Raw genomic sequence first — 24,564 nt, 5'->3', positions numbered from 1 at the left:
AACCTGTGGTCAATGACCGTAAAGCAGAAAGAGAGAGAGAGATGGGATGGAAAATTAAGGCTTCCTTCTGAATTTGTCTGAATTCCTTTGGTGCTTTTTCTCCTCAGTGTAGCTGAAGGAACCCATGTCATTTTTTTTAACCCCCAAAGTGGTTCAACTTTAAAGTTAGGCCTCAAATGAGATCCACGAATGGAGTTGAAGGTATCTCAGATCGTGGTCTGCCTTTCTGCACCGTTGGCGCTGCTTAGGAGGCAGTTCCTGAGGTAAAAATGATTGTTTCTTCATTTGAGAAAGAACGAGGAATTGCTATCCAAAGCGAAACTTCAGTCTGTACTTCACCGGTTTCTTCTGAGGAGCTTTGGGCTTGGCTGGAAGGATGACAGGAGGCCGTTTCTTCTCAGGGACAGCCACCGTGAAAGAAAGTTCTGGCGGTTCAGTTTGTTTGAACCGTGGGAGGAAGTGAGTGGAGACATGCTGGGGTTTTACCCGTGGGCTACAACCACGTTTGGCTTTGCCTCTCTTGTTCAAAGCCACGTACCACTCCCTTCCGGTTTTCCCAGTCCTGTGGACAGCTGAGGAGTAAGTGTTGTAGCTGTTTTCTTGAAAACGCTCCCTGAACTTGCAGTCGTTGGTAAATTTGGCCTGAAAAAAAGGAAGAAAAAAAGCAGGAATCAATAAAAAAGGAAATGTATTTGCATTCACATTAAATGTTGTTTATTTATTTATTGGATTTGTATGCCGCCCCTCTCCGTAGACTCGGGGTGGCTAACAACAGTAATAAAAAAACCAGCATGTAAATCCAATACTAAAACAGCTAAAAAACCCTTATTGTAAAACCAAACATACATACAAACAAACATACCATGCATAAAGTTGTAAAGGCCTAGGGGGAAAGAATGTCTCAGTTCCCCCATGCCTGACGGCAGAGGTGGGTTTTAAGGAGCTTACGAAAGGCAAGGATGGTGGGGGCAATTCTAATCTCCAGGGGGAGTTGGTTCCAGAGGGCCGGGGCCAGCACAGAGAAGGCTCTTCCCCTGGGCCCCGCCAAATGACATTGTTTTGTTGATGGGACCCGGAGAAGGCCCACTCTGAGGGACCTAACCGGTCGCTGGGATTTGTGCGGCAGAAGGCGGTCTCGTAGATACCCTGGTCCGGTGCCATGGAGGGCTTTATAGGTGATGACCAACACTTTGAATTGTGACCGGAAACTGATTGGCAACCAATGCAGACTGCGGAGTGGTGGTGTTACAGGTTCCTCCTAGTTTCTTTCATCTACAAGGGTCGCCCAGAAAGTAATGCACCACATTTTTGTTTCTCGGCCTACGGTAATGGTAGGAATGAGAAACTTTAGATATACATTATTTGAATTGTCAGGAATGTGTGTGTAAATTTTGCATTTCTTCAGACAGATAGCGTAGCTGCAGCAGTGTTTCGAAATTGCATCTGTAAGTGATGTAGATTACAAGCAGCGTGTCGTCATTGAATTTCTCACTGCGGAGAAAGAAACTGTTGGGAACATTCACAAATGTTTGTGTACAGTTTATGGAGAATCTGCAGTCGACAGAAGTACGGTTAGTCGCTGGGCACAGAGGGTGAGGCCATTAGAGGTGATTTGCACAGTGCAGGAATGGCTTCGTGACCAGAACAAGGAATGGTACCGACAGGGCATACACGCCCTTGTGTCTTGCTGGAGGAAGGCCATAGAACAGGATGGAGATTACGTTAAAAAATAGGTAGTGTAGAAGAAACATCGTTCTTTCTTGTGTGTAAGTTTAATTGCGTTCAATAAATAATTGTTGAGGGAAAAAAATGTGGTGCATTAATTTCTGGCCGACCCTCGTAACATTTAATGGCAGTTCCAGAATATTGCCTTAGTAGTTGAACTCAATATCTGCCTGGACCGATTAGGTCCCACAGAGTTGGTCTTCTCCGGGTCCCATCGACTAAACAATGTTGTCTGGTGGGGCCCAGGGGAAGAGCCTTCTCTGTAGTGGCCCCGACCCTCTGGAACCAGCTCCCCCCAGAGATTAGGATTGCCCCCACCCTCCTTGCCTTTTGTAAACTTCTTAAGACCCACCTCTGCCGTCTGGCATGGGGAAACTGAGACATCTTCCCCAGGCCTATATAGTTTATGCATGGTATGTTTGTGTGTATGTCCCTTCCATTGTCTCCATTGTCCTTGGCTGAGGACAGATGTGTGAGATGAAATCCAAAACCATCCTCACACATGGGACCATCCAGAAGTTATTACTATGGACTGGAATATAAACTTATCTGCCTGCAATCTGTAATTGCATGAATCAACATAATTGTAAGCAAAGATTACAGTGATACCTCGTCTTACAAACTTAATTGGTTCCGGGACGAAGTTCTTAAGGTGAAAAGTTTGTAAGACAAAACAATGTTTCCCATAGGAATCAATGGGAAAGCAATTAATGCATGCAAGCCCAAAATTCACCCCTTTTGCCAGCCGAAGTGCCCATTTTTGAGCTGCTGGGATTCCCCTGAGGCTCCCCTTCATGGGAAAACCCACCTCCGGACTTCCGTTGCCAGCGAAGCGCCCGTTTTGCGCTGCTGGGATTCACCTGCTGGGATTCCCCTGCAGCATCACAAAAACACGGAAGTCCGGAGGTGAGGTTTCCCGTGGAGGGGAGCCTCAGGGAAATCCCAGCAGTGCAAAAACAGGTGCTTTGGCTGGCAAAAGGGGTGAGTTTTGAGCTTGCATGCATTAATCGCTTTTCCATTGATTCCTATGGGAAACATTGTTCCATCTTATAAACTTTTCACCTTACGAGAATCCCAGCAGTGCAAAAACAGGTGCTTCGCTGGCAATGGAAGTCCAGAGGCGGAGCATCCCAGTGGCGGCGGTGGGTTTGTAAGGTAAAAATAGCTTGTAAGAAGAGGCAAAAAAATCTTAAACCCTGGGTTTGTATCTCGAAAAGTTTTTATGATGAGGCGTTTGTAAGGCGAGGTATCACTGTATATTTTTCATCTTTATGAAGGAGTGGTCATTCATTGCTAACAAATGGGATTCTGAACCACGTGTTATTTCTTGCCATGCTAAATCCGCTGCAAATTAAGCCAGCTAAACTCTGCTAATATAAATAATATTAACAATAATCAAAATGCCCAACAGGAGCTACGGATCTACAGACAACAATAGAGAGAAGCTGAAAAATGATCTGTTCTCTTGGTCAGGAATTCCTCTCGCCGACTTGATCCAGTCTAAACCTGGGAGGAGAATTTCGCACGATTGCCTCCCAAGGGCTTTAAGTTTGTTTTGGGAAGGAAACATGTCTCTTGTCTTTCAGCAGGCCTTCCTCAATTTGGGTGGATGGGAAGGGAGACTACCCATTATGATATGGAGGGGGGGGAATCATGGTGAGAGAAACTGTCAACAAAACGGTGTCTCTCCTCCTCCCGAATTCTCATGCAGAAAACTTTTTGGGCAAACTTTTCCTGCTCCTCTTTTCTCAGGGACTCTGATTATATGTATACAGTGGTCCCTCAATTTTTGCGGGTTCAAACTTTGCGAAACGGCTATACCACGGTTTTTCAAAAATATTAATTAAAAAATACTTTGCGGGGTTTTTCCCTATACCAGGTTTTTCCCCGCCCGATGATGTCATACATCATCGCCAAACTTTCGTCCGCCTTTAATAAATATTTTTTTAAATAAACTTTAATAAATAAACATGGTGAGTAATAATCTAAATGGTTGCTAAGGGAATGATAAATTGCAGTTTAGGGGTTTAAAGTGTTAAGGGAAGGCTTGGGATACTGTTCATAGCCAAAAATAGTGTATTTACTTCCACCTCTCTACTTTGCGGAAATTTGACTTTCGCGGGCGGTCTCGGAACGCATCCCCCGTGAAAATCGAGGGAACACTGTACACCAATAATGGGCTACTGCCCCCACAGGGGGGAGGGGGGACACCGTGGGGGTAATACGTTTATGCACTATTTTATTGAATACTTAATAGTTTTTTTTAGCGTCCTTCCTTCTCTAGTACCTTAGTATGATCCGTAATTAAATAATAATAATTGTTGTGGTTGGCTCTGGCCCAGCTCCTGCCCCAGGGAATGTGGAGGTGGAGGCAGGAGAAACATCAACATGTCCTAGGCCTGTTTTGTTGCCAGCAGAATCAGGGAGTGCAGTTTCCTCAGACGAAGAAGAAGGTGGGGATGACTTGGAAGAAGAGGGGGGCTTATCTTCAGTTGATTCGGATGGCGAAGTGTTAGACCCACGCAGGCGCAGACTTATGCATCGAAGAGACCAATTGAGGAAATATTACAGGAGATAAGAGAGGCCACCTGTGTTTGGGTGTGGCTCCAGTAATTAGAGCTGCTGCTATAAATAGCAGCGTGCTAGTTTGGCCGTTGTGGACGATTATCTGATCGCAGTTCTTTAGGATCGTACCTCGCTGTTTCTGAACTTTGTTTGTGGATTTTTTACGCCTTTGACACCAAAGCAGAGTAAAGTGTGTGTGTGTGTGTTTTACTTCGTGGGAAGAAGGAGGGCTGTGACGTTTCTTCACAGCTGCTAGCTAAGTACTTAAGGACTGATTAAGGAACTTGTACAGCCTTTGGGGAACTTGTTTTGGGGAAGAGTGCTCTTTGCAATACAAAAAGGGTGCTTTGTTTCTTTTGAATTTTGTGATAAAGGACATTGTTTTGAATTTTCAAACGTATGTGTGTCTGAAATTTGTACCTTTGAATTTTCGGGGAGACTTCTACCAGAGAGCCCGGCAGAACAAACAAATAATAATAATAATAATAATAATAATAATAATAATAATAATAATAATAATAATATTTATTAGACTTGTATGCCACCCCTCTCCGAAGACTTTACTTTCAAAATAGGAAATAATTAAATAGTAAGTTTTTACCCATAAACATTTTCATCATTTTAATAATTAACTAAAACTGAACTTTTATAGCAATGAAAGAAAATTGAGCCATTTGCCTAATCTCTTATCATACTGAACCTTGTGGGTTAAGTACAAAACCTTAAAATGTTACTGTGCTCCTCAACAAATAATGCTGTTTATCACTTGTCCTTTTTTGTGACTATTCAAATAATGTGACTTAATCAACTGAGTCAGAGCACCTTATTTGAAAACGTATCTTTATTGGTAAGCCACGCCCACTCGGTCACATGACCTTTAAGCCATCACCCCAGGTCACATGATTGTCAAGCCATTCCCAATTGGTCACATGGCCCACAAACCACTCACATAAAATAAGCCACTCCCACAGTGTGACGGTAAAAAATTGGCAGTCCATCAGTGGTATACATACACACACATAATGAGAATATATATTGATAGAGTAAGGATTGTCTAAGCCAGAGGTGTCAAGTTCAATTTCATTGAGGGCCCCATCAGGGATGTGTTTGACCTTGGGGGGGGGCAAGATAGGTGTGGCCAGGGTAGGCGTGGCCAGCTCAACATCACTTCTATCAGGAGCATCTGTGGTGGTCAAGGACTAGGCAGGACTTCTCTGTGAACCTCCCGCACTCTTGTTATTTTTATTTATTTATTATTTTATTTATTTATTTGTTTTGTCCAATAGACAATAATACACAATAATAATAGAGGATATATACAAGTAGAATGTATCAAAGAGAGTATAGAAGAGAAATATAGGAGTAAAATATAATTAGAGAGATTAGTCGAAAATGTAAGAGATAAGAGATAGAAGAGATAGAAGAGAAGATATATGAGATATGTTCTGCCGGCGTGTCCCAAATGCCCGTAATTATAGGGTAATTAGTCCAGAAAGACACACACCCCATGATAAAAGGAAAAGCCAAAAGTTTTTATAAATAGAAAAACAGAAACAGCTCCCTTTTTACATGTCAAAGGGATTTTCTGGTACACTCAAGGCACAGGTGAAATGCAATCCAATTGCTCACCCAATAACTGGGAAATTGAGTCCAATTCTACAGTCCAGAGAGTCCACACACAATCTTGAACAGACCAAAAACCACGATCTTGATGAAACAATGAATCAGATAAACTGCCATGAGACTAAAATACCAAGCTGCACTTTTACCTGTAGCACTAATTACAGCAGCCCCACCCAACCACAGGTGGCCTCATTTTCTCTTGTAATAATCCTTCAGTTGTTGTCTCCTATGCATCATTCTATGCATGCGTGGATGTGTCATTAATTCTTGTTCAGAATCCAGGGATGATGCAGATGATTGATCTCCTCCTGGGCTGTCTGCCAAACTCCCCTCTTCCCTGTCACTCACGCTTCCTTGGTCAGAGGAGGCTTCATCGGCAGATTCCATCGGGAGCAAAACAGGCCTGTGGCATGTGGATATTTCCCCCACATCCACCTGCACATTCCTTGGGGCAGGAGCTGGACCAGAGCTAACCACAACAGCACTGAACAAAGGATGACCTTGAGAATCTAAAAGGAATTTGTTATGGCCACATCTCTACATGCATCATGCAACAGCTGTTCCCAATTTCCCAAAGCACCTTAGAAACATAGAAACATAGAAGACTGACGGCAGAAAAAGACCTCATGGTCCATCTAGTCTGCCCTTATACTATTTCCTGTATTTTATCTTAGGATGGATCTATGTTTATCCCAGGCATGTTTAAATTCAGTTACTGTGGATTTACCAACCACGTCTGCTGGAAGTTTGTTCCAAGGATCTACTACTCTTTCAGTGAAATAATATTTCCTCACGTTGCTTTTGATCTTTCCCCCAACTAACTTCAGATTGTGTCCCCTTGTTCTTGTGTTCACTTTCCTATTAAAAACACTTCCCCCCTGAACCTTATTTAACCCTTTAACATATTTAAATGTTTCGATCATGTCCCCACTTTTCCTTCTGTCCTCCAGACTATACAGATTGAGTTCATTCAGTCTTTCCTGATACATTTTATGCTTAAGACCTTCCACCATTCTTGTAGCCCGTCTTTGGACCCGTTCAATTTTGTCAATATCTTTTTGTAGGTGAGGTCTCCAGAATTAAACACAGTATTCCAAATGTGGTCTCACCAACACTCTATATAAGGGGATCACAATCTCCCTCTTCCTGCTTGTTATACCTCTAGCTATGCAGCCAAGCATCCTACTTGCTTTTCCTACCACCCGACCACACTGCTCACCCATTTTGAGACTGTCAGAAATCACTACCCCTAAATCCTTCTCTTCTGAAGTTTTTGCTAACACCTTCTAAAGCATAAAGTGTGGCAGGACAAAGTCTCCAAGTTAATGATGGCTTCGGCCTGACACCCTCTTTCCTACCTTGAGTTTGACACTTTCTGGTCTAAGCCTTAGAGATCTCCACCATGGCCCATGTATTCTTCTCAAAGACTTGCATTAACTCATAGCTTCAACCCTTTGGGGTTGTGTTAGCTTTCCTCTGACTACTTCCTAAGGCGGCCAGCTCTTGAAAACAAAGAGGACAGCCGTTGCATCCTCTTGTCAGTTAATGAATGGACTGAGATGAACTTTCTCTCAGTGGGACAGGAGAAATAAAGACTGAGTTGCAGAGTTGCGAACTCAGCTTGGCAGTGGAAGTGCATTGTCAGAAGATAAAATGAAGAATTCTTTGGAAGCTGAAAAAGGCACAGGAGGTGGAATTCTGACCCCTCCGTCTTGCCAACTTGCCAACTTGCAAGAAACACATATACTTAAAGATAAGGAAATCAAAGAGAAGAATAGAATAGAGAATAGAGAGAACAGAATATAGAATATAGAATATAGAATATAGAATATAGAATATAGAATATAGAATATAGAATATAGAATATAGAATATAGAATATAGAATATAGAATATAGAATATAGAATATAGAATATAGAATATAGAATATAGAATATAGAATATAGAATATAGAATATAGAATATAGAATATAGAATATAGAATATAGAATATGTTGTGATTCAGCCTGAGGCTCCTCAGGGAACGGCTGGATCTCTGCCGGATCCATGCCCAGAGGAGGAGGACAGTGAACAGGAGGGGGAGGACCAGGCAGACGGGGGAGAGGAACGTCAGGAAGAGGAGGAGGGAGAGCAGCCTGAGACCCCCGGGGGGGGGACTCTCCCCAGCTAGTAGCCTGGATTCATTGGATGAAGACGCACAGGCTATAATAGACATGAGGCAGAGACGTGCAGCTCAAAGACGGGGCCAATTAGAAAGGTATTTCCATCCCTGAATTGGCAACAGCTGGGTTTGGGTGTGGTTCTCCTCAGCAGGGTTGAAAAGGCAGGCCCGCCCTTACAGTCTTGTGGAGAGTTATCAACTGGGAGTCCTGTGACCTTGCTTTGATTCTCGGCGTCTCTGATCTTGGCTTGTGGCCTAGAAGTCTGGAAGACTTGGGGGAGGCGTGGGTTGTATTATCTCCAGTGTTGTTTTTGCCAGCAAGAATCCTGTTTTATTGCCTGGCCTTCGTGAAACCTCTGTGAAGCTTCATCGTGTTCCTGTCTGTAAGAACAGTTTTTGTTACCTGTGTTTGCTTTGAATTATATAAACTGCCTTTGATTTTTACCAGTGTGTCTGGATACTCTTTTTGGTTGGTGTTGGCGTCTGGAGGGACCCAGACAGAACAGAATATAGAATATAGAATATAGAATAAGAGGGAAGAGAGAGTAGAATATAGAATAGAGCATAGAGCAGCGAATATAGAGTCGAATATAGAATAGAAAATATAGAATAGGTTCATTATTATTTATGTTTGGTACGTATGTGCTGTTTGGTTTTAATTATGATAGGGTTTTTAGTTATTTTTAATATTAGAGTTGTGCCATTGTAATATTGTTTTTATCATTGTTGTGAGCTGCCCCGAGTCTTCGAAGAGGGGCAGCATGAAAATCTAATAAATGGAATTGAATTGAATCTTTGAGTGTTTAAGGTTTCTGACCCCTGGTATAGTGCAATACAAATGTAATATCAGAGGTTTTCACTTCAATTGTACAGAAAGCGCTGTGTGATTTGGTTTTATTTTTATAGTTTTCTTATGTATGACATACGTTGAAGATGGCATTTCATTCCGTTGTACGAGGTGCAATGGCAATAAAGTAAACTAAAATCTAAGTCCAGTTTTTTCCCAGCTTCTTAATTTGTGTGACAGATGTACATTCTAGCAGGTCAACATGTCAAACCAGTCCAGCTGACCTGTCACTCTATATACTCTTCCTGCCTCAAGAAAGCAGTTCTCCTGTTTATTCTTACGCTACGACACACATGTTTATCTGTCATGTGGTTAAGTTTCCGCTGATTGAAAAACAAAACCTTATTCCTTGAGCCGTCAGGATCTGGGATAGAACTGGGAGTTAATGAGACCAGTTGGATCTGGTTTAGCTGCTTTGCCTTAAACGCCTTTCCTTCTTCCTAAGAGGTTCCGTAGCAAAAGAGAAGAAATCACAAGCATTAGATCAAGAGACTAGATGAAAACCCTCTTTTCGATCTATTCGTTCTTAACAAGATTTTTCTTCCTTTTGTAAAAAAATTATTTGCTGCTACTGAAAGTAATATTGATTTTAAACTTTTGGCATAAACTTTGGACCGTGAAAATGTATTTGAACAGCAAGAAGATTTATAGCCCACTCCTATGCATGCTATCTAAGTGTATAATATCCTATGTAGAGATATATATATAGGAGATAGATCGATAGATCGATAGATCAATAGATAGATTTGGCAGCGAGCACATGTGCAGAAGGGTCTCGAAACTGGACTGTCAGCTTTCTAGCTTTAATCGATGGGTCATCGCACACTCTTATATAGCAGAGAGAGAAAGAGAGAGAGAGATATTTCAAACTTACAAATAAAGAAATTTCTTCATTATTTCTTCATCAGTTCTTTGCAAGTTTGGAAAATATGGTTTGGTGATTGATCCGGTTCCGTGATGTCACCAGAGTATTGCTACCGGCTTGGCCGAAGTGGGAGGAACCCACCTCTCTACCACATTTATTTATTTATTAGTCCTCAGAGAGGGGCAACATAAAAGTCCAATCAATATTTGTTTGTTTGTTTGTTTGTTTGTTTGTTTAATTTTATTTCTTGGGCTTATATGTTGCCCTTTTCCAAGGACTCAGGGAGCCGTACAACATATCAAAAACAAAATACATAAAAATATCTAAAAGTCCAATTAATTTAGCTAACTACAGTGGTACCACTACTTAAGAACTTGATTCATTTCATGACCTGGTTCTTAAGTAAAAAAGTTTGTAAGAAGAAGCAAATTTTCCCATAGGAATCAATGTAAAAGCAAATAATGTGTATGATTGGGAAAACCACAGGGAGAGTGGAGGCTCTGTTTCCTCTCAGGAGATTCCTAGAGAGGCCCCATGGAGGCTTCTCTCTGCCTTTTCCAACCCTGTTTCCTCCCAGCAGATTCCTAGAGAGGCCCCACAGAGGCTTCTCCCCGCTTTTTCCGACCCTGTCTCCTCCCAGGAGATTCCTAGAGAGGCCCCACGGAGGCTTCTCCCCGCCTTTTCTGACCCTGTTTCCTCCCAGGAGATTCCTAGAGAGGCCCCACGGAGGCTTCTCCCTGCCTTTTCTGGTTACAATTTTAGAGGCTTGGGTTTGTAAGTGGAAAATGGTTCTTAACAAGAGTAAAAAAAAATCTTGAACACCTGATTCTTATCTAGAAAAGTTCTTAAGCGGAGCTGTTTGAAGGTAGAGATACCACTGTACTTTAAAACCCTAATAAAATTTAAAAATCACTCGTTCCCATTCAAACAGCAGATATACCTACACCCATCGGCCAGTGGGCTAGAATGTAATAGCCCCATGCCTGGCAGCATAAATGAGTCTTTAGACTCTTACGGAAGGTGAGGAGGGTGGGAGCAGTATGAATCTCTGCGGGAAGCTGATTCCACAGGGCTGGGCCCCCCACAGAGAAGGCTCTTCCTCTAGATCCCGCCAAGCGACATTGTCTAGTTGACAGGACCTGGAGAAGGCCGACTTTGTGGAACCTAACTGGTTGCTGGGACTCATGCAGCAGAAGGGGGTCCCCTAAGTAATCTGATCAGTCATCTGAAAGTGAACACAAGAACAAGGGGGCACAATCTGAGGTTAGTTGAAGCAATGTGAGAAAATATTATTTGACTCAAAGAGTAGTAGATGCTTGGAACAAACTTAAATCCACAGTAACTGAATTTAAACATGCCTGGGATAAACATATAACCATCCTAAGTTAAAATACGGGAAATAGCATAAGGGCAGACTAGATGGACCAGGAGGTCTTTTTCTGCCATCATTCTTCTATGTTTCTATGTTTCTATGGTCGCATGCCATGTAGGGCTTTATAGGTCATAACCAATACATTGAATTGCATCCGGAAACCAATCGGCAACCAATGCATGCATGGTTACTTGTTCTGTCGGGCTCTCTGGTAGACTCCTCCCAAAAATTCACAGGTACAAATTTCAGACACACACACGTTTGAAAATTCAAAACAATGTTCTTTATAATAAAAATTCACTTAAACTAAGCCCTCTTTTGGTATAGCAAAGAGCACTCGTCTCCAACCAAATTGGTAATTTGTACAAGTCCCTTATCAGTTCTGTGATACTTAGCTTGCAGCTGTGAGATAATTCACAGTCCTTCTTCTTTCACAAAGTGAAACACACTTTGCTCTGGTTTAGTTTCAAAGCGGGGAAAAATCAGCACACAAAAAGTCAAAGTCAGTATAGCAGTCAGGAAACACAACGATCAGATAATCCTCCACAATGGCCAAACCCACAGGCTGCTATTTATAGCAGCCTCACTAATGACCACAGCCCCACCCAACCACTGGTGGCCTCATTTTCTTTGATAATAATCTCTCAGTTGTTGCTTCCTATGCATCGCTCTCCGCATGCGTGGCTGTATCATTAACTCTTGTTCTGAATCCAAGGAGGAGCTAGATAATTGATCTCCTTCTGAGCTGTCTGCCACACTCTCCTCCTCCCTGTCACTCATGTCTTCTTGGTCAGAGGAGCCTTCATCAGCAGATTCCACCAGGGGGGCAAAACAGGCCTGCAGCATGTGGATGTCTCCCCCACATCCACAGTCCTTGGGGCAGGAGCTGGGCCAGAGCTAACCACAACAGTTACTAAAAAGTAAAACCCATTGAAAGCAATGGGACTTTTTTCCTATCACATTATATTGGGTATATGGGGGAGGAGACAGGAGAGAGGGAGGGATGGAATGGGAGAGTGGGAAATAGAGAGAGAGAAAAAAAAAACCCTGAAGCCATCTGTGTCATTAGCTAAGAATTGGCAGAATCCTTCTTCCTTCCGAATCCAGGTTCCTTCTTTCTAATTTAATTAATTAATCCACCCTTTCGGTGGATGCCTGAAACGTAGCTATGGAAAGGCGCCTATAGAATTTCCGCCTTCCTTCCCAAAAGAACCGAATGTTATTTTGGGGCTTGGCTAGCAATCTTCTCATCCTGGATAACAAAGACTTCCTCTGAGTGACAAGCACAGCTCCGAGGAGGCGCTCTTCAAACTCATTAGCCCATCCATCTTGCCAAAGCAAGAAAGAACGGCAGATGCTGTTTTTACATTATCAGCGTTATTTAGCCCAGTAATCTTTCGACGTTTGGCTCCGGTTTCATCTAATTTCTTTGCACTGATTTTGAAAGAAGACTTCACAGGTCAGTATCTGTTCCAGAGTGACCTCTCTGTGCTCAGATCCATCTGTAACAGCATGTCTGGCTCCAAAACGAGGAGGGGGTTAATTGAATTTTAACTGTCGCTAAGTTGCAAGACATGGCTTTAACAGGAAATATGGAAGTAATTTCAAATTATCTTGGAGGAGAAACCAAGCTTTCTGCATTTCGGGGCATTCCGTTCACTAGCCCACGAAGAATTATCACAAGCTTACAAATAGCAATAGCAATTTAGAAACAGTATTTATTTTCTTTATTTTTTTTGTCCAATGTACGTACGTACGTACATACATACATACATACATACATACATACATACATACATACACATACACATACACACACACACAGATTTTGCATGGTATTTGATAAACTCCCTGGGAATTTATCCTACACGGGGAAAAACCCGAATATACCAAGACCGTCATATATATGTCCCTTCAATACACCAGGGTGATTCGACACAAAAATATGTAACCCTTCCCTGGTGCAGAGCTGAAGGGATTGGATACTGTAGCCTAGAGGATAATTCTCTGCCTTACAAGGCAAAGGTTGCAGGTTCAAGTCCCAGTGGGTATGGCTAGCTGATGAGGCCAAAATAAGGCCAAAATAGATCTATCCTAGTCTCCCTTAATTTTCAAATTCACGTCTTGGTATATTCGGGTTTCTTCCCGTGTAGGATAAACTCCCAGGGAGTTTATCAAACACCATGTAAAATCTGCCCAGCCACATATATTGGACAAACTAACAGGAGAGTAAATGCACGTGTTGCAGAACATAAGAATGCATTAAGAAAAAAAGAAAAAAACCTCCTCCCTTTTCCAACACTTCAAAACTACAGGACATGAAATTGATTTTGACAGTACTAAATTAATTTCCAAAACAGAACACTACAGCAAGAGAATAATCATGGAAGCCATCGAGATAGAAAAACATCCCCAAAATATGAACAAGCGGGATGATACCTCCCGCCTACCAGACATCTGGAAACCAGCCCTCATTAACAAACGTATCCCAGCCATAGAAACTGAAACCAGACTCAGAACACACATTGCAAAACAACCAAGTAGCCTGCAAGCTCCAACTATTCAGGATATCACCCCTAATCCACAATCATTAACTAATCAGCATACCTCAGTTAAATCAACGACCCCAGGTGTTACCCCACTGACTCACCAGGAAGTTTCTACACAGCAGGCAATTGCTGAACCATCAAACCACACCCAGCCACCAGTATTTATAGAAAGAAGGCAGCTCAGGTCTCACTTTGTTCGCCCTAGAACAAAGACAGAAGCACCAGCCTGAAGGTGACGAGTGGGACCTCGTCGAAACGTCACCAGAAATTTCTAAATCCTACACGGGAAGAAACCCGAATATACCAAGACTGTCATACCTGTACCCGTGAAAATCTACAAAAACAAATATATATATAGGAGCTGTGACGTTCCTTCAATATACCAGGGTGATCCGACATAAAAAAAAAACATTTAGCCCCTACCTGGTACAGAGCTGAAGGGATCAGGTCTGGTGGATCAGCTGTTAATTCTCTGCCTTACAAGGCAGAAGCTGCCGGATCAAGTCACAGTAAGGGTGTGGCTAGCTGATGAGGCCAGAACAAGGCCGAAATGGTGCCATCCTAGTCTCCCTTACTTTTAAAATTTCAGCAAAAAACATTTGATACACACACACACACACACACACACACATATACACATACATTCCGCACAAAGCCTTAAAACGTTTCTTTGCTCCTCAACAAATAATGCTGTCTATCATTTGTCCTTTTTGTGGCTATTCCAATAATGTGACTTAATCAACGGAAAAAGAGTCCAAGCACCTATTTGAAAAGTTATTTTGGTTAGTAAGACACTCCCACCCAATCACATGACCTTTAAGCCACCCTCTGGTCACATGATTGTCAAGCCACTCCCATCTGGTTACATGGTCGGCAAGACACTCCTACCCGGTCACATGACCAACACACCCACAAAATAGGCCACGCCTACAGTGCTGCAGTAAAAATGTTGGCAGCCCATCAGTGCCTGTATACTGTAATATCAAACTGGGTTTTCATCCTGTGTGACTAGAAAGCCAATTCTGGCACAGCATCCAAATGTTCTAGCAGGAACATCAATTCCACAGTAGAACCGGTGGATCAATTATTAGGGAAAGGCAAAGCTTACTGAAATCTTCAAGGTTTCAAATAATGCCCTCTTTAAAGCTAAGCCCACAAAGCGAAACGGCACCCCGTGTCTCTTTGTCGCAGCCCAACAACAGACTCTTTTGTGTGAGTCAGAAGCAGCGGCTTTTGTGCACGGACTACAAAACCATGCAGAGCTGAGAAACGGATGAAGGCACGGCGGTGTTCCTCTCCCAGGCAGGGTTGCAATGGGGTGGACAACAGACAATCAGCGAATCCTGGTCTGAATGCTTCCTTTCCCCACCTTGGTTAAAACAGCGGGGCAGAGCAAAGGTCTCTCTGAGATGCTTTGATTCATAAGAACCTAAGAAGAGCCATGCTGAATCAGGCCAAAGCCCATCGAGTCCAGCATTCTGTGTCACACAGTGGCCCACCAATTGTCCATGGGGATCTTGAGCAGAAAGAGAAGGCAAGACCCTCCCTTTCCCCTGACCCCCAACAAATTTATTTTTATTTATTTATTTATTTTGTCCAATACATAATACACATTGAAGAGAATAGATATGTAATAATATAAATAAAGAAAAGAATAGAAGAAAAGATATAAAAGTATAGGTGAACATATTTGAAAGGAAGAAAAGATAAATGAGATAAGGAGAGACAATTGGACAGGTGACAGAAGGCACACTGGTGCACTTATGTACGCCCCTTACTGACCTCTAAGGGGAACCTGGAGAGGTCAATCGTGGATAGTCTAAGGGGAAAATGTTGGGGGTTAGGGGTTGACACTACTAAGTCAGGTAATGAGTTCCACGCTTCGACAACTCGGTTGCTGAAGTCATATTTTGTACAGTCAAGTTTGGAGCGGTTAATATTAAGTTTGAATCTGTTGCGTGCTCTTGTGTTGTTGCGGTTGAAGCTGAAGTAGTCATTGACAGGTAGAACGTTGCAGCATATGATCTTGTGGGCAATACTTTGATCATGTTTTAGGTGACGTAATTCTAAGCTTTCTAGACCTAGGATTGATGGTCTGCTTTCGTAGGGTATTCTGTTTCGAGTGGAGGAGTGAAGGGCTCTTCTGGTGGTACTCAAGGGAATCCTGTCTGCCTCAACCAACATAGAGGTGGCAGATGGACATCCGTTTCAATAACCACCGATACACTTGGCATCCATGAATCTGTCTAATCCTGCCATGAAGCTATCCAGGCTGACAGCCGTCATGACCTCTTCTGGAAGTGAATTCCATAAACCAAGGACCCGCTGGGTGAAGAAATATTTCCCTTGATTTGTCCTCGCTTTCTTACCTATGAGCTTTAGGGAGGGGCCCCTTGTCCTAGTATTGTGTGATATAGAAAATAATTTTTCTCTATCCATCTTTTCTACCCCATGCAGGATTTTATACACTTCGATCAAGTCACCCCTTAAACGCCGTCTTTCAAGGCTGAAGAGACCAAGGCGTTGCAACCTGGTATCATCAGGGAGGGGCTCCATTTCCTTTATTGCCCTTTTTTGTACCTTTTCCAGTTCCATTATATCCTTCTTAGGGTGCGGTGACCAGAACTGTACGCAATTCGTTTTGTACATCATACGAAAGGCAGAGGGCTGGATTCCCTAATGCTAAGATGATACTTTACACTCTCTATAGAAACTCTTAGCCCGTTGACGTAATCCAGACAAGCAGCACAACAATAAAACTAATTGCAAGATAGGTAAAGGTAAAGATTTCTCAGATTTATGATCCCACCAGGTTTTTACCCTTGGTAGCCATGGAATCCAGGAAGTGATCACCTTGGCGTCCTTAGCAACCTGCCGGTGTACGTGACGTCAAAGTTCCGCCCCCGGAATCTCTTTGTGGGAGGGATTCCCCAGCTCCTTCAAAGGAAGGTCTTTTCATGTAAATATATGTATGTATGTATGTATGTATGTATGTATGTATGTATGTATATTTGTTTTCGTAGATTTTCACGGGTACAGGTATGACGGTCTTGGTATATTCGGGTTTCTTCCCATGTAGGATTTGGAAATTTCTGGCGACGTTTCAACGAGGTCTCACTCGTCATCTTCAGGCTGGTGTTTCTGTCCTTGTTCTCGCCTGAGTGTTCGCCTGAGAACAAGGACAGAAACACCAGCCTGAAGCAAAGGGAGGTCTTTTCATGTAAAAATAAACGTTTGTTTACGGTGCTGCTGCGGCCTCCTTTTTTGTAAAAATATTTTTTTTTACATGAAAAGACCTCCCTTTGAAGGACCTGGGGAATCCCTCCCACAAAGAAATTCCGGGGGTGAAGCTTTGGCGCCACAAACCGTTCGGGTTCGAGTTCGGCTGAATTTTACGCGAAGTTTGTCCGAACTTACCGAACCCGAACACCGTTGGGTTCGCCCATCACTAGGCATCACTAATAAAATAGAGCTTTGAGGAAGTTCAGGCCTCGAAGTCTTATTTTGCTAATTGGAACCCTGATAGTCTTACAAGCTCATTCCCACATTTATTTGTTTGTTTCTTCATTTGTTTGTTTGTTTAATTATTTAATTTTATTTCTTGGGCTTATATGTTGCCCTTCTCCAAGGACTCAGGGCGGCTTACAATGTATAAAAATACAAAAACCAATGCAAAAATCCAATATTTAAAACAATCTAACGTTTGAGATTATGGATAAAAGGATGAATTCGATTAATGAAACTGACTTGCGACGACTGATGGGACGATGGGACAAGGTAAGACGATATATGGCAAGTAGAATCCGAGACCAAGCTACAAGAAACAAATTGGAATCACTTTATAATATGTAAATAGATACTTTGCTCTTGGGTTAAAATGGTTTATGAAAGAAACACCCCCAATTGGGTGGTGGGGTGTGAATGTTTGTCTGGTGGTGAGCACAATTCACAAAACACTTGTTTTATGTTGCGTGTGTGTTTACATTGTAAAAAAAAATCAATAAAATATGTATATATTTTTTAAAAAGCCCCAGATTTTAAAATCATACACCCCTACCCACTCACACCACAATCATACTAAAGGCACATACCTTTTCAGAAATACAATCCTCCCTTCCTACTTCTGAAATTTTGGGGAAACAATGAGATTGAAATATTTCTTGAATCTATAGATAGAAGTTGTGTCTAGCCTATGGGTCAAATTATATAGGCCCGGGATGGCTATTTCAAGTCGAAGGAAAAGGTCTCATTATTCATGATTAGTGATGGGCGAACCCAACAGTGTTCGGGTTCGGCACGTTTGGGAGAACTTTACGCAAAATTCGGCTGAACCCGAACCGAACCTGAACCTGGATCCGAACGGGGAATCCCACCAAGAGATTCCGAGGGCGGAGCTTTGACGTCACGTATACTGGCAGGTTGCTAAGGACGCCAAAGTGATCACTTCCTGGATTCCATGGAATCCAGGAAGAGATCACCTTGGCGTCCTTAGCAACCTGCCGGTGATGTCAAGGCTCCGCCCCCGGAATCTCTTCATGGGAAGGATTCCCCAGCTCCTTCAAAGGGAGGTCTTCACGTAAAAATAAACATTGTTATTTTTACGTGAAAGGATGCCGCAGTGGCACTGCAAGCAAAGGGCGGTCCTTTCATGTAAAAATAACAATGTTTATTTTTACGTGAAGACCTCCCTTTGAAGGAGCTGGGGAATCCCTCCCATGAAGAGATTCCGGGGGCGGAGCTTTGACATCACCGGCAGGTTGCTAAGGACGCCAAGGTGATCACTTCCTGGATTCCATGGAATCCAGGAAGTGATCACCTTGGCGTCCTTAGCAACCTGCCGGTGACGTCAAAGCTCCAAACGCCAAACACGACCTCAAACTTTGCCCGAAGTTTCGAAAAATTTCGTGTTCGTGTTCAACGTACCAAACACCGCAAAATTCAGCACGGACCCGAATTGTGTGGGTTCAGTTCGCCCATCACTATTCATGATTAGCAAGATGGTAAAGCAATGTGTATTTTCCCCAATGAAACATTTCAGCGTATACATTGGAAACGCATGATGCACGAAAAAATGTACTTACACTTGCATGAAGTTTTCCTTTTTTCGACATGGCTAAAAATTTGTTGCTGAAAACTCCGCGTATTCCTACTATCCCCTGAGACACGGCGAATATTTCCAAAATACCTACAAAAAGGACAAGAAATCCCCAGAATAAAATTCATCATTCACAGAACCGTAACACAGACAAACAAAACACGAGAGAGAAAACTTAAATGCCTTGTTGAGAAGAGGCGGGGAGCAGGGGGGAAAAATGTCCCTGACATTTTAGGCTTATAACCAGTTATTTCATGGATGGGTGCTTCTTTCCTTGCTGCCTGGTTTATCTGAATATACATTTATTTATAAATGTCCTGAGGTTTTAAAGGACAAAACTGATGCAGGAGGAAAGGAGAATCTGATTTTTACAAATGTTGGGAGAGGTTTTATTGGTGGTTAGGGAAAAGGGAAAACGCCGTAATTAATGTACAATAGAATAATATTTACGCTGTAAATTTTACGGTAATTGATAAAGGTTTTTTTCCTGGTAATAGAATTTATTGTCTAATATAAAGATATAAGATGACACTTATAATTTAAGATGTGTATTTCTTCAAAGCTGGTGTATATAATTAATTAAAATGAGCTATAATGGAATGTAAACATAGTTGGAACCGTTTTTTTCTATAAGATATGTTGTAACTCCATCCAAATACTGTTTGTTTTATTAATGAAGTATAAAGTTCTCCAAATGACAAAGAGATTTTTATTACTCTTTGCATTTTTGCAACCTTTTGTAGTAAGACGGTGAGGGAAAAATTTAGTTTAGATTTTAAAGAATTGCTAATGTTGTATAAAATTAACAGAAAATTTTACAGAGGGAGAGATAAGAACCTCCATTTAGGGAGTAATGAGAAAAGCAAAGTTTGTATATGATTGATTTTAAGCATTGTTGTTTTTATAACTATATGTTGTTTTACTTTATGGTGGAGATTATGATTATGGATAAAAGGATGAATTCGATTAATGAAACTGATTTGCAACAACTGATGGGGCGATGGGACAAGGTAAGACGAGATATGGCGAGTAGGATCCGAGACCAAGCTATAAGAAACAAGTTGGAATTACTCTATAATATGTAAGGAAATACAGTGATACCTTGTCTTACAAACTTAATTGGTTCCGGGATGAGGTTCTTAAGGTGAAAAGTTTGTAAGATGAAACAATGTTTCCCATAGGAATCAATGGAAAAGCGATTAATGCGTGCAAGCCCAAAATTAACCCCTTTTGCCAGCCGAAGCACCCGTTTTTGCTCTGCTAGGATTTCCCTGAGGCTCCCCTCCATAGGAAAACCCACCTCCGGACTTCTGTGTTTTTGCGATACTGCAGGGGAATCCCAGCATCGCAAAAATGAGCGCTTCGCTGGGAAGGGAGCATCAGTGAAATTGCAGCATTGCAAAAACATGGAAGTCCTCGAAACCCCACCTCCGGACCTCTGTGTTTCTGCGTTGCTGCAATTTCACTGAGGCTCCCCTCGCTGGGAAACCCCACCTCTGGACTTCTGTTGCCAGTGAAGCGCCTGTTTTTGCGATGCTGGGATTCCCCTGAAGCATCGCAAAAATAGAGAAGTCCGGAGGTGGGGTTTCCCATGGAGGGGATCCTCAGGGGAAACCCAGCAGTGCAAAAATGGGTGCTTAGCTGGCAACGGAAGTCCGCAGGTGGGGCATCCCAGCAGCAGCAGTGGGTTTGTAAGGTGAAAATAGTTTGTAAGAAGAGGCAAAAAAATCTTAAACCCCGGGTTTGTATCTCAAAAAATTTGTATGATGAGGCGTTTGTAAGACGAGGTATCACTGTACTGTATTTCACTCTTGGGTTTAAATGATTTATACAAGAAATACCCCCTACTGGTGGTGGAGTATGATTGATTGTCTGGTGGTGGGATCACTGAGCACATGTTATATGTAATATGTTGTGTGTGTGTTTTATATTATAAAAATCAATAAAAATATTAAATAAAAAATAAATAATTCATAAACCTCTCCCCCCCATTACTAGTTACATCATATTTCCTGGATAGGTTTAGCCAGGGTTTCTCAAACACTGTCATTGTTAAGATAACAGAATAACAGAATTGGAAGGGACCTTGGAGGTCATCTAACCCAACCCTCCACCTAAGCAGGAGACCTTATGCCACTTCTAACAGATGGCAGTCCAGTCCCTTGTTGTAATCCCCCAGTGATGAAGTTCCCACAACTTCCCAAGGCAACTTTTTATTTATTTATTTTATTTATTTTATTTATTCATTTGTCCAATACATAAATACATAGGAAGAAAATAGACATGTAATAATATAAAAGAGGGTGAAGGAGAACTTAGAGGAGAGGATATATGAAAGGAAGAGAATATATAAGATAGGTGAAAGAAAGGAAAGATAATTGGACAGGGGACGAAAGGCACACCAGTGCACTTATGTATGCCCCTTACTGGCCTCTTAGGAACCTGGAGAGGTCAATCGTGGAGAGTCTAAGGAAGAAATGTTGGGGGTTAGGGGTTGAGACAATTGAGTCCAGTAATGAGTTCCACGCTTCGATAACTCGATTGTTGAAATAATATTTTTTACAGTCAAGTTTGGCGCGGTTCGTATTAAGTTTGAATCTGTTGCGTGCTCTTGTGTTATTGCGGTTGAAGCTGAAGTAGTCATTGACTGGTAAGACACTGCAGCATATGATCTTGTGGGCAATACTCAGATCGTGTTTTAGGCGCCGTAGTTCTAGGCTTTCAAGGCCCAGGATTGTTAGTCTATTTTCGTAGGATATTCTGTTTCGAGTGGAGGAGTGAAGGGCTCTTCTTGTGAAATATCTTTGGACATTTTCAAGGGTGTTGATGTCTGAGATGTGGTATGGGTTCCAGACAGATGAGCAGTAGTCTAGGATGGGTCTGGCAAAAGTTTTTTAGGCTCTTGTGAGTAGGGTGAGGATGCCTGAGCAGAAGCTGCGTAGGATCAGGTTGACAACTCTAGAGGCTTTTTTGGCGATATTGTTGCAGTGGGCTTTAGCACTTAGGTCATTCGATATTAGTATTCCAAGGTCCTAACTTCTCTTCCATTGACAGATTGTTCTCGCTATCAAAATTTCTCCTTATTTCCAGGTTGACTCTCTCCTTGATCAGAAGTCTGGACTTCAACTCCCAGAATTCTCCAGAGAGCACGACTCTCTCAAAGGAGTCAAAGCCCACCTATCTTAAAGCTGTCAAAATTGGGAAACACCAGGTTAGGCTGTCACCGTTCCTTCCTTTCTGCAACATGTCCCTATGGACTGAAATGAAGCCTGTCTCTCCTTTCCAAATCAAATACTTCACTGCTAAATAGCTCATTCCTCCCCTTCTGTTCCCCTTCTTCTATCTCCAAGTCCTTTTGAGGATTTGTATCTCAAAAGGATGCATTTTTTGCTCTGCTTCAGAGGATCATCAAAAAAGCAGGGGGGGGGGGGAACCGAGAAGCAGAGTTTTGTTTTTTTTTTGTTTTGTTTTGGGGGTTTTTGCTTTGAAGGTCAACAAAGAGGATTCTGGAACTGAAGAAGGAAACTAACTTTTAAACAAGTGAAATGCAACATGGCGAGCGAAATAAAATATTCTGGTTTTCCCAGGCCGGAGGGCTTTCCTCTGCAGGGTTAGGAAATCTAAGGATATTTTTTCCCCATTTAATAAAAGTAATCTGGCATAAAATTAGCTGTCCCCTGCTGCAAATCCTTGGCCTGCCTCTATTGTCTCCAAATTAGGCACTTTAAGCCTGGCGGACTTCAACTCCCAGAATTCCGTTGACAACTGGCTGCGGAATTCTGGGAGTTGAAGTCCACCAGGCTTAAAGTTGTCAAGGTTAGAGACCTTTGCTCTATTGTATCTGTTCCAAATTAAGCCCAGGTGCAGGGGTGGGCTACTACCAAATATTGTGGATGCACGCGAATGCAGGTATAGGGATGGTGGAAATGATAATGATAATGATAATGATAATGATAATGATAATGATAATGATAATGATAATGATAATGATAATGATAATGATAATGATAATGATAATGATAATGATAATGATAATGATAATGATAATGATAATGATTTATTAGATTTGTATGCCGCCTCTCTCCAAGGACGGCAAAGATGAGTTTTTAATAACTTATGAAAGGTGAGGAGGGTGGGGGCTGTCCTAATCTCTGAGGGGAGTTGATTCCAGAGGGCCGGGGCTGCCACAGAGAAGGCTCTTCCCCAGGGTCCCACCAGATGACATTGTTTAGTCGACGGGACCCGGAGAAGGCCAACTCTGTGGGACCTAATCGACCACTGGGATTCGTGTGGCAGAAGGCAGTTTCGGAGGTATTCTGGTCTGGGAAACGCATGTCTATCCAGTAATGGGCAGCCAAAAGTTTTACTGCCACACTGTGGGTGTTGCTTACTTTGTGGGTGTGGCTTAATGGTCATGTGAATGGGTAGGAGTGGCTTGCCAGCCATGTGATCAGTTGGGAGTGGCTTGAACGATCATCATCGTTCAAGTGAACTGTTAAGTCCTTGACTTACAATCTTACCAGTGTCGCTCGCTTGGGTGACAATTTGCTTTGCGTTTGCCATGCTCTCCTTCCCGGGTCGCCTCCCCACCACCTCAGGCTGGGTAGCTAGGCGAACGGGTGCTGCCAGAAGCATAAATGTTGCCAGCGCTGCTTCCACCCACGCCTTCTGTTTGCACCTCAGGAGGGAGGTGGCCGCGTGAGGCTGGAGGGGACCAGGGCAGGAGAGAGGGAAGCTTGTCCGAGGTCAGGAAGGAGGAAAGAGGAAAAAAGCAAAGAGTGCAGACACAGCAGCAGCAGGGGGAAAAAGGAGAGCCAAGCTGAGACCAGTAATCCAAGAAGTGACAGCTGCCAATCAGCTGGAGCTGCGCAGGCATCTTCATTTATTTATGGTTTGATGGTTTGATGGTTTGATGGTTTGATGGTTTGATGGTTGGATGGTTGGATGGTTGGATGGTTGGATGGTTGGATGGTTGGATGGTTGGATGGTTGGATGGTTGGATGGTTGGATGGTTGGATGGTTGGATGGTTGGATGGTTGGATGGTTGGATGGTTGGATGGTTGGATGGTTGGATGGTTGGATGGTTGGATGGTTGGATGGTTGGATGGTTGGATGGTTGGATGGTTGGATGGTTGGATGGTTGGATGGTTGGATGGATGGATGGATGGATGGATGGAGTGATGGAGTGATGGAGTGATGGATTGATGGATTGGTGGATTGGTGGATTGGTGGATTGGTGGATTGGTGGATTGGTGGATTGGTGGATTGATGGATTGATGGATTGATCTATCTATCTATCTATCTATCTATCTATCTATCTATCTATCTATCTATTTATTAGATTTGTATGCCGCCCCTTTCCGTAGACTTGGGGTGGCTAACAACAATAATAAAACAGCATATGACAAATCTAGTATTTAAAATAACTAAAAACCCTTACCAAAAGTCAAACATACACACAAACACACCATGCATAAATTGTATAGGCCTGGGGGGAAAGGAATATCTCAATTCCTCCATGCCTGACGACAGAGGTGGGTTTCAGCCAATGGAACTCTATTCCACCCCGTCCTGCCTGCTGCCCAACCCTGTGTGTATCTCAATTTCTGCCACCGTAACCCCGATCCCAGCCGTACCAGCTAAAACCCATAATTCCCAGCCAGCAGAGCCCCATAGCTGAGGAGGATTGGAGTTGCCTTCCAACAGAAGAAAAGCTACTGGGGAAAAAACAAAGAGGGAATACAACAAAAATTTGGCTTAAA

The 24,564-nt window shown here is 42.6% G+C and overlaps 1 protein-coding gene across 1 annotated transcript in view; it reads right to left on the bottom strand.

Annotated features, from left to right (window-relative positions):
- Positions 1–306: 306 nt before the first annotated feature.
- FGF5 (fibroblast growth factor 5) overlaps positions 307–24,564 on the bottom strand; it is a 34,312-nt gene continuing 10,054 nt past the window's right edge. Inside the window, exons 2-3 of the mRNA XM_070756543.1 lie at positions 18,789–18,892; positions 307–642 (exon numbers count right to left, since the gene is read on the bottom strand). Coding sequence (XP_070612644.1) covers positions 307–642; positions 18,789–18,892 — 440 coding nt within the window. The remainder of the gene's footprint in view (positions 643–18,788; positions 18,893–24,564) is intronic.

This window comes from Erythrolamprus reginae, chromosome 7 (genome assembly GCF_031021105.1).
Source record: "Erythrolamprus reginae isolate rEryReg1 chromosome 7, rEryReg1.hap1, whole genome shotgun sequence".
NCBI lineage: Eukaryota > Metazoa > Chordata > Lepidosauria > Squamata > Dipsadidae > Erythrolamprus > Erythrolamprus reginae.
Note: the sequence above shows the minus strand (reverse complement) of the source record. Positions and strands in the feature narration are given on the sequence as shown.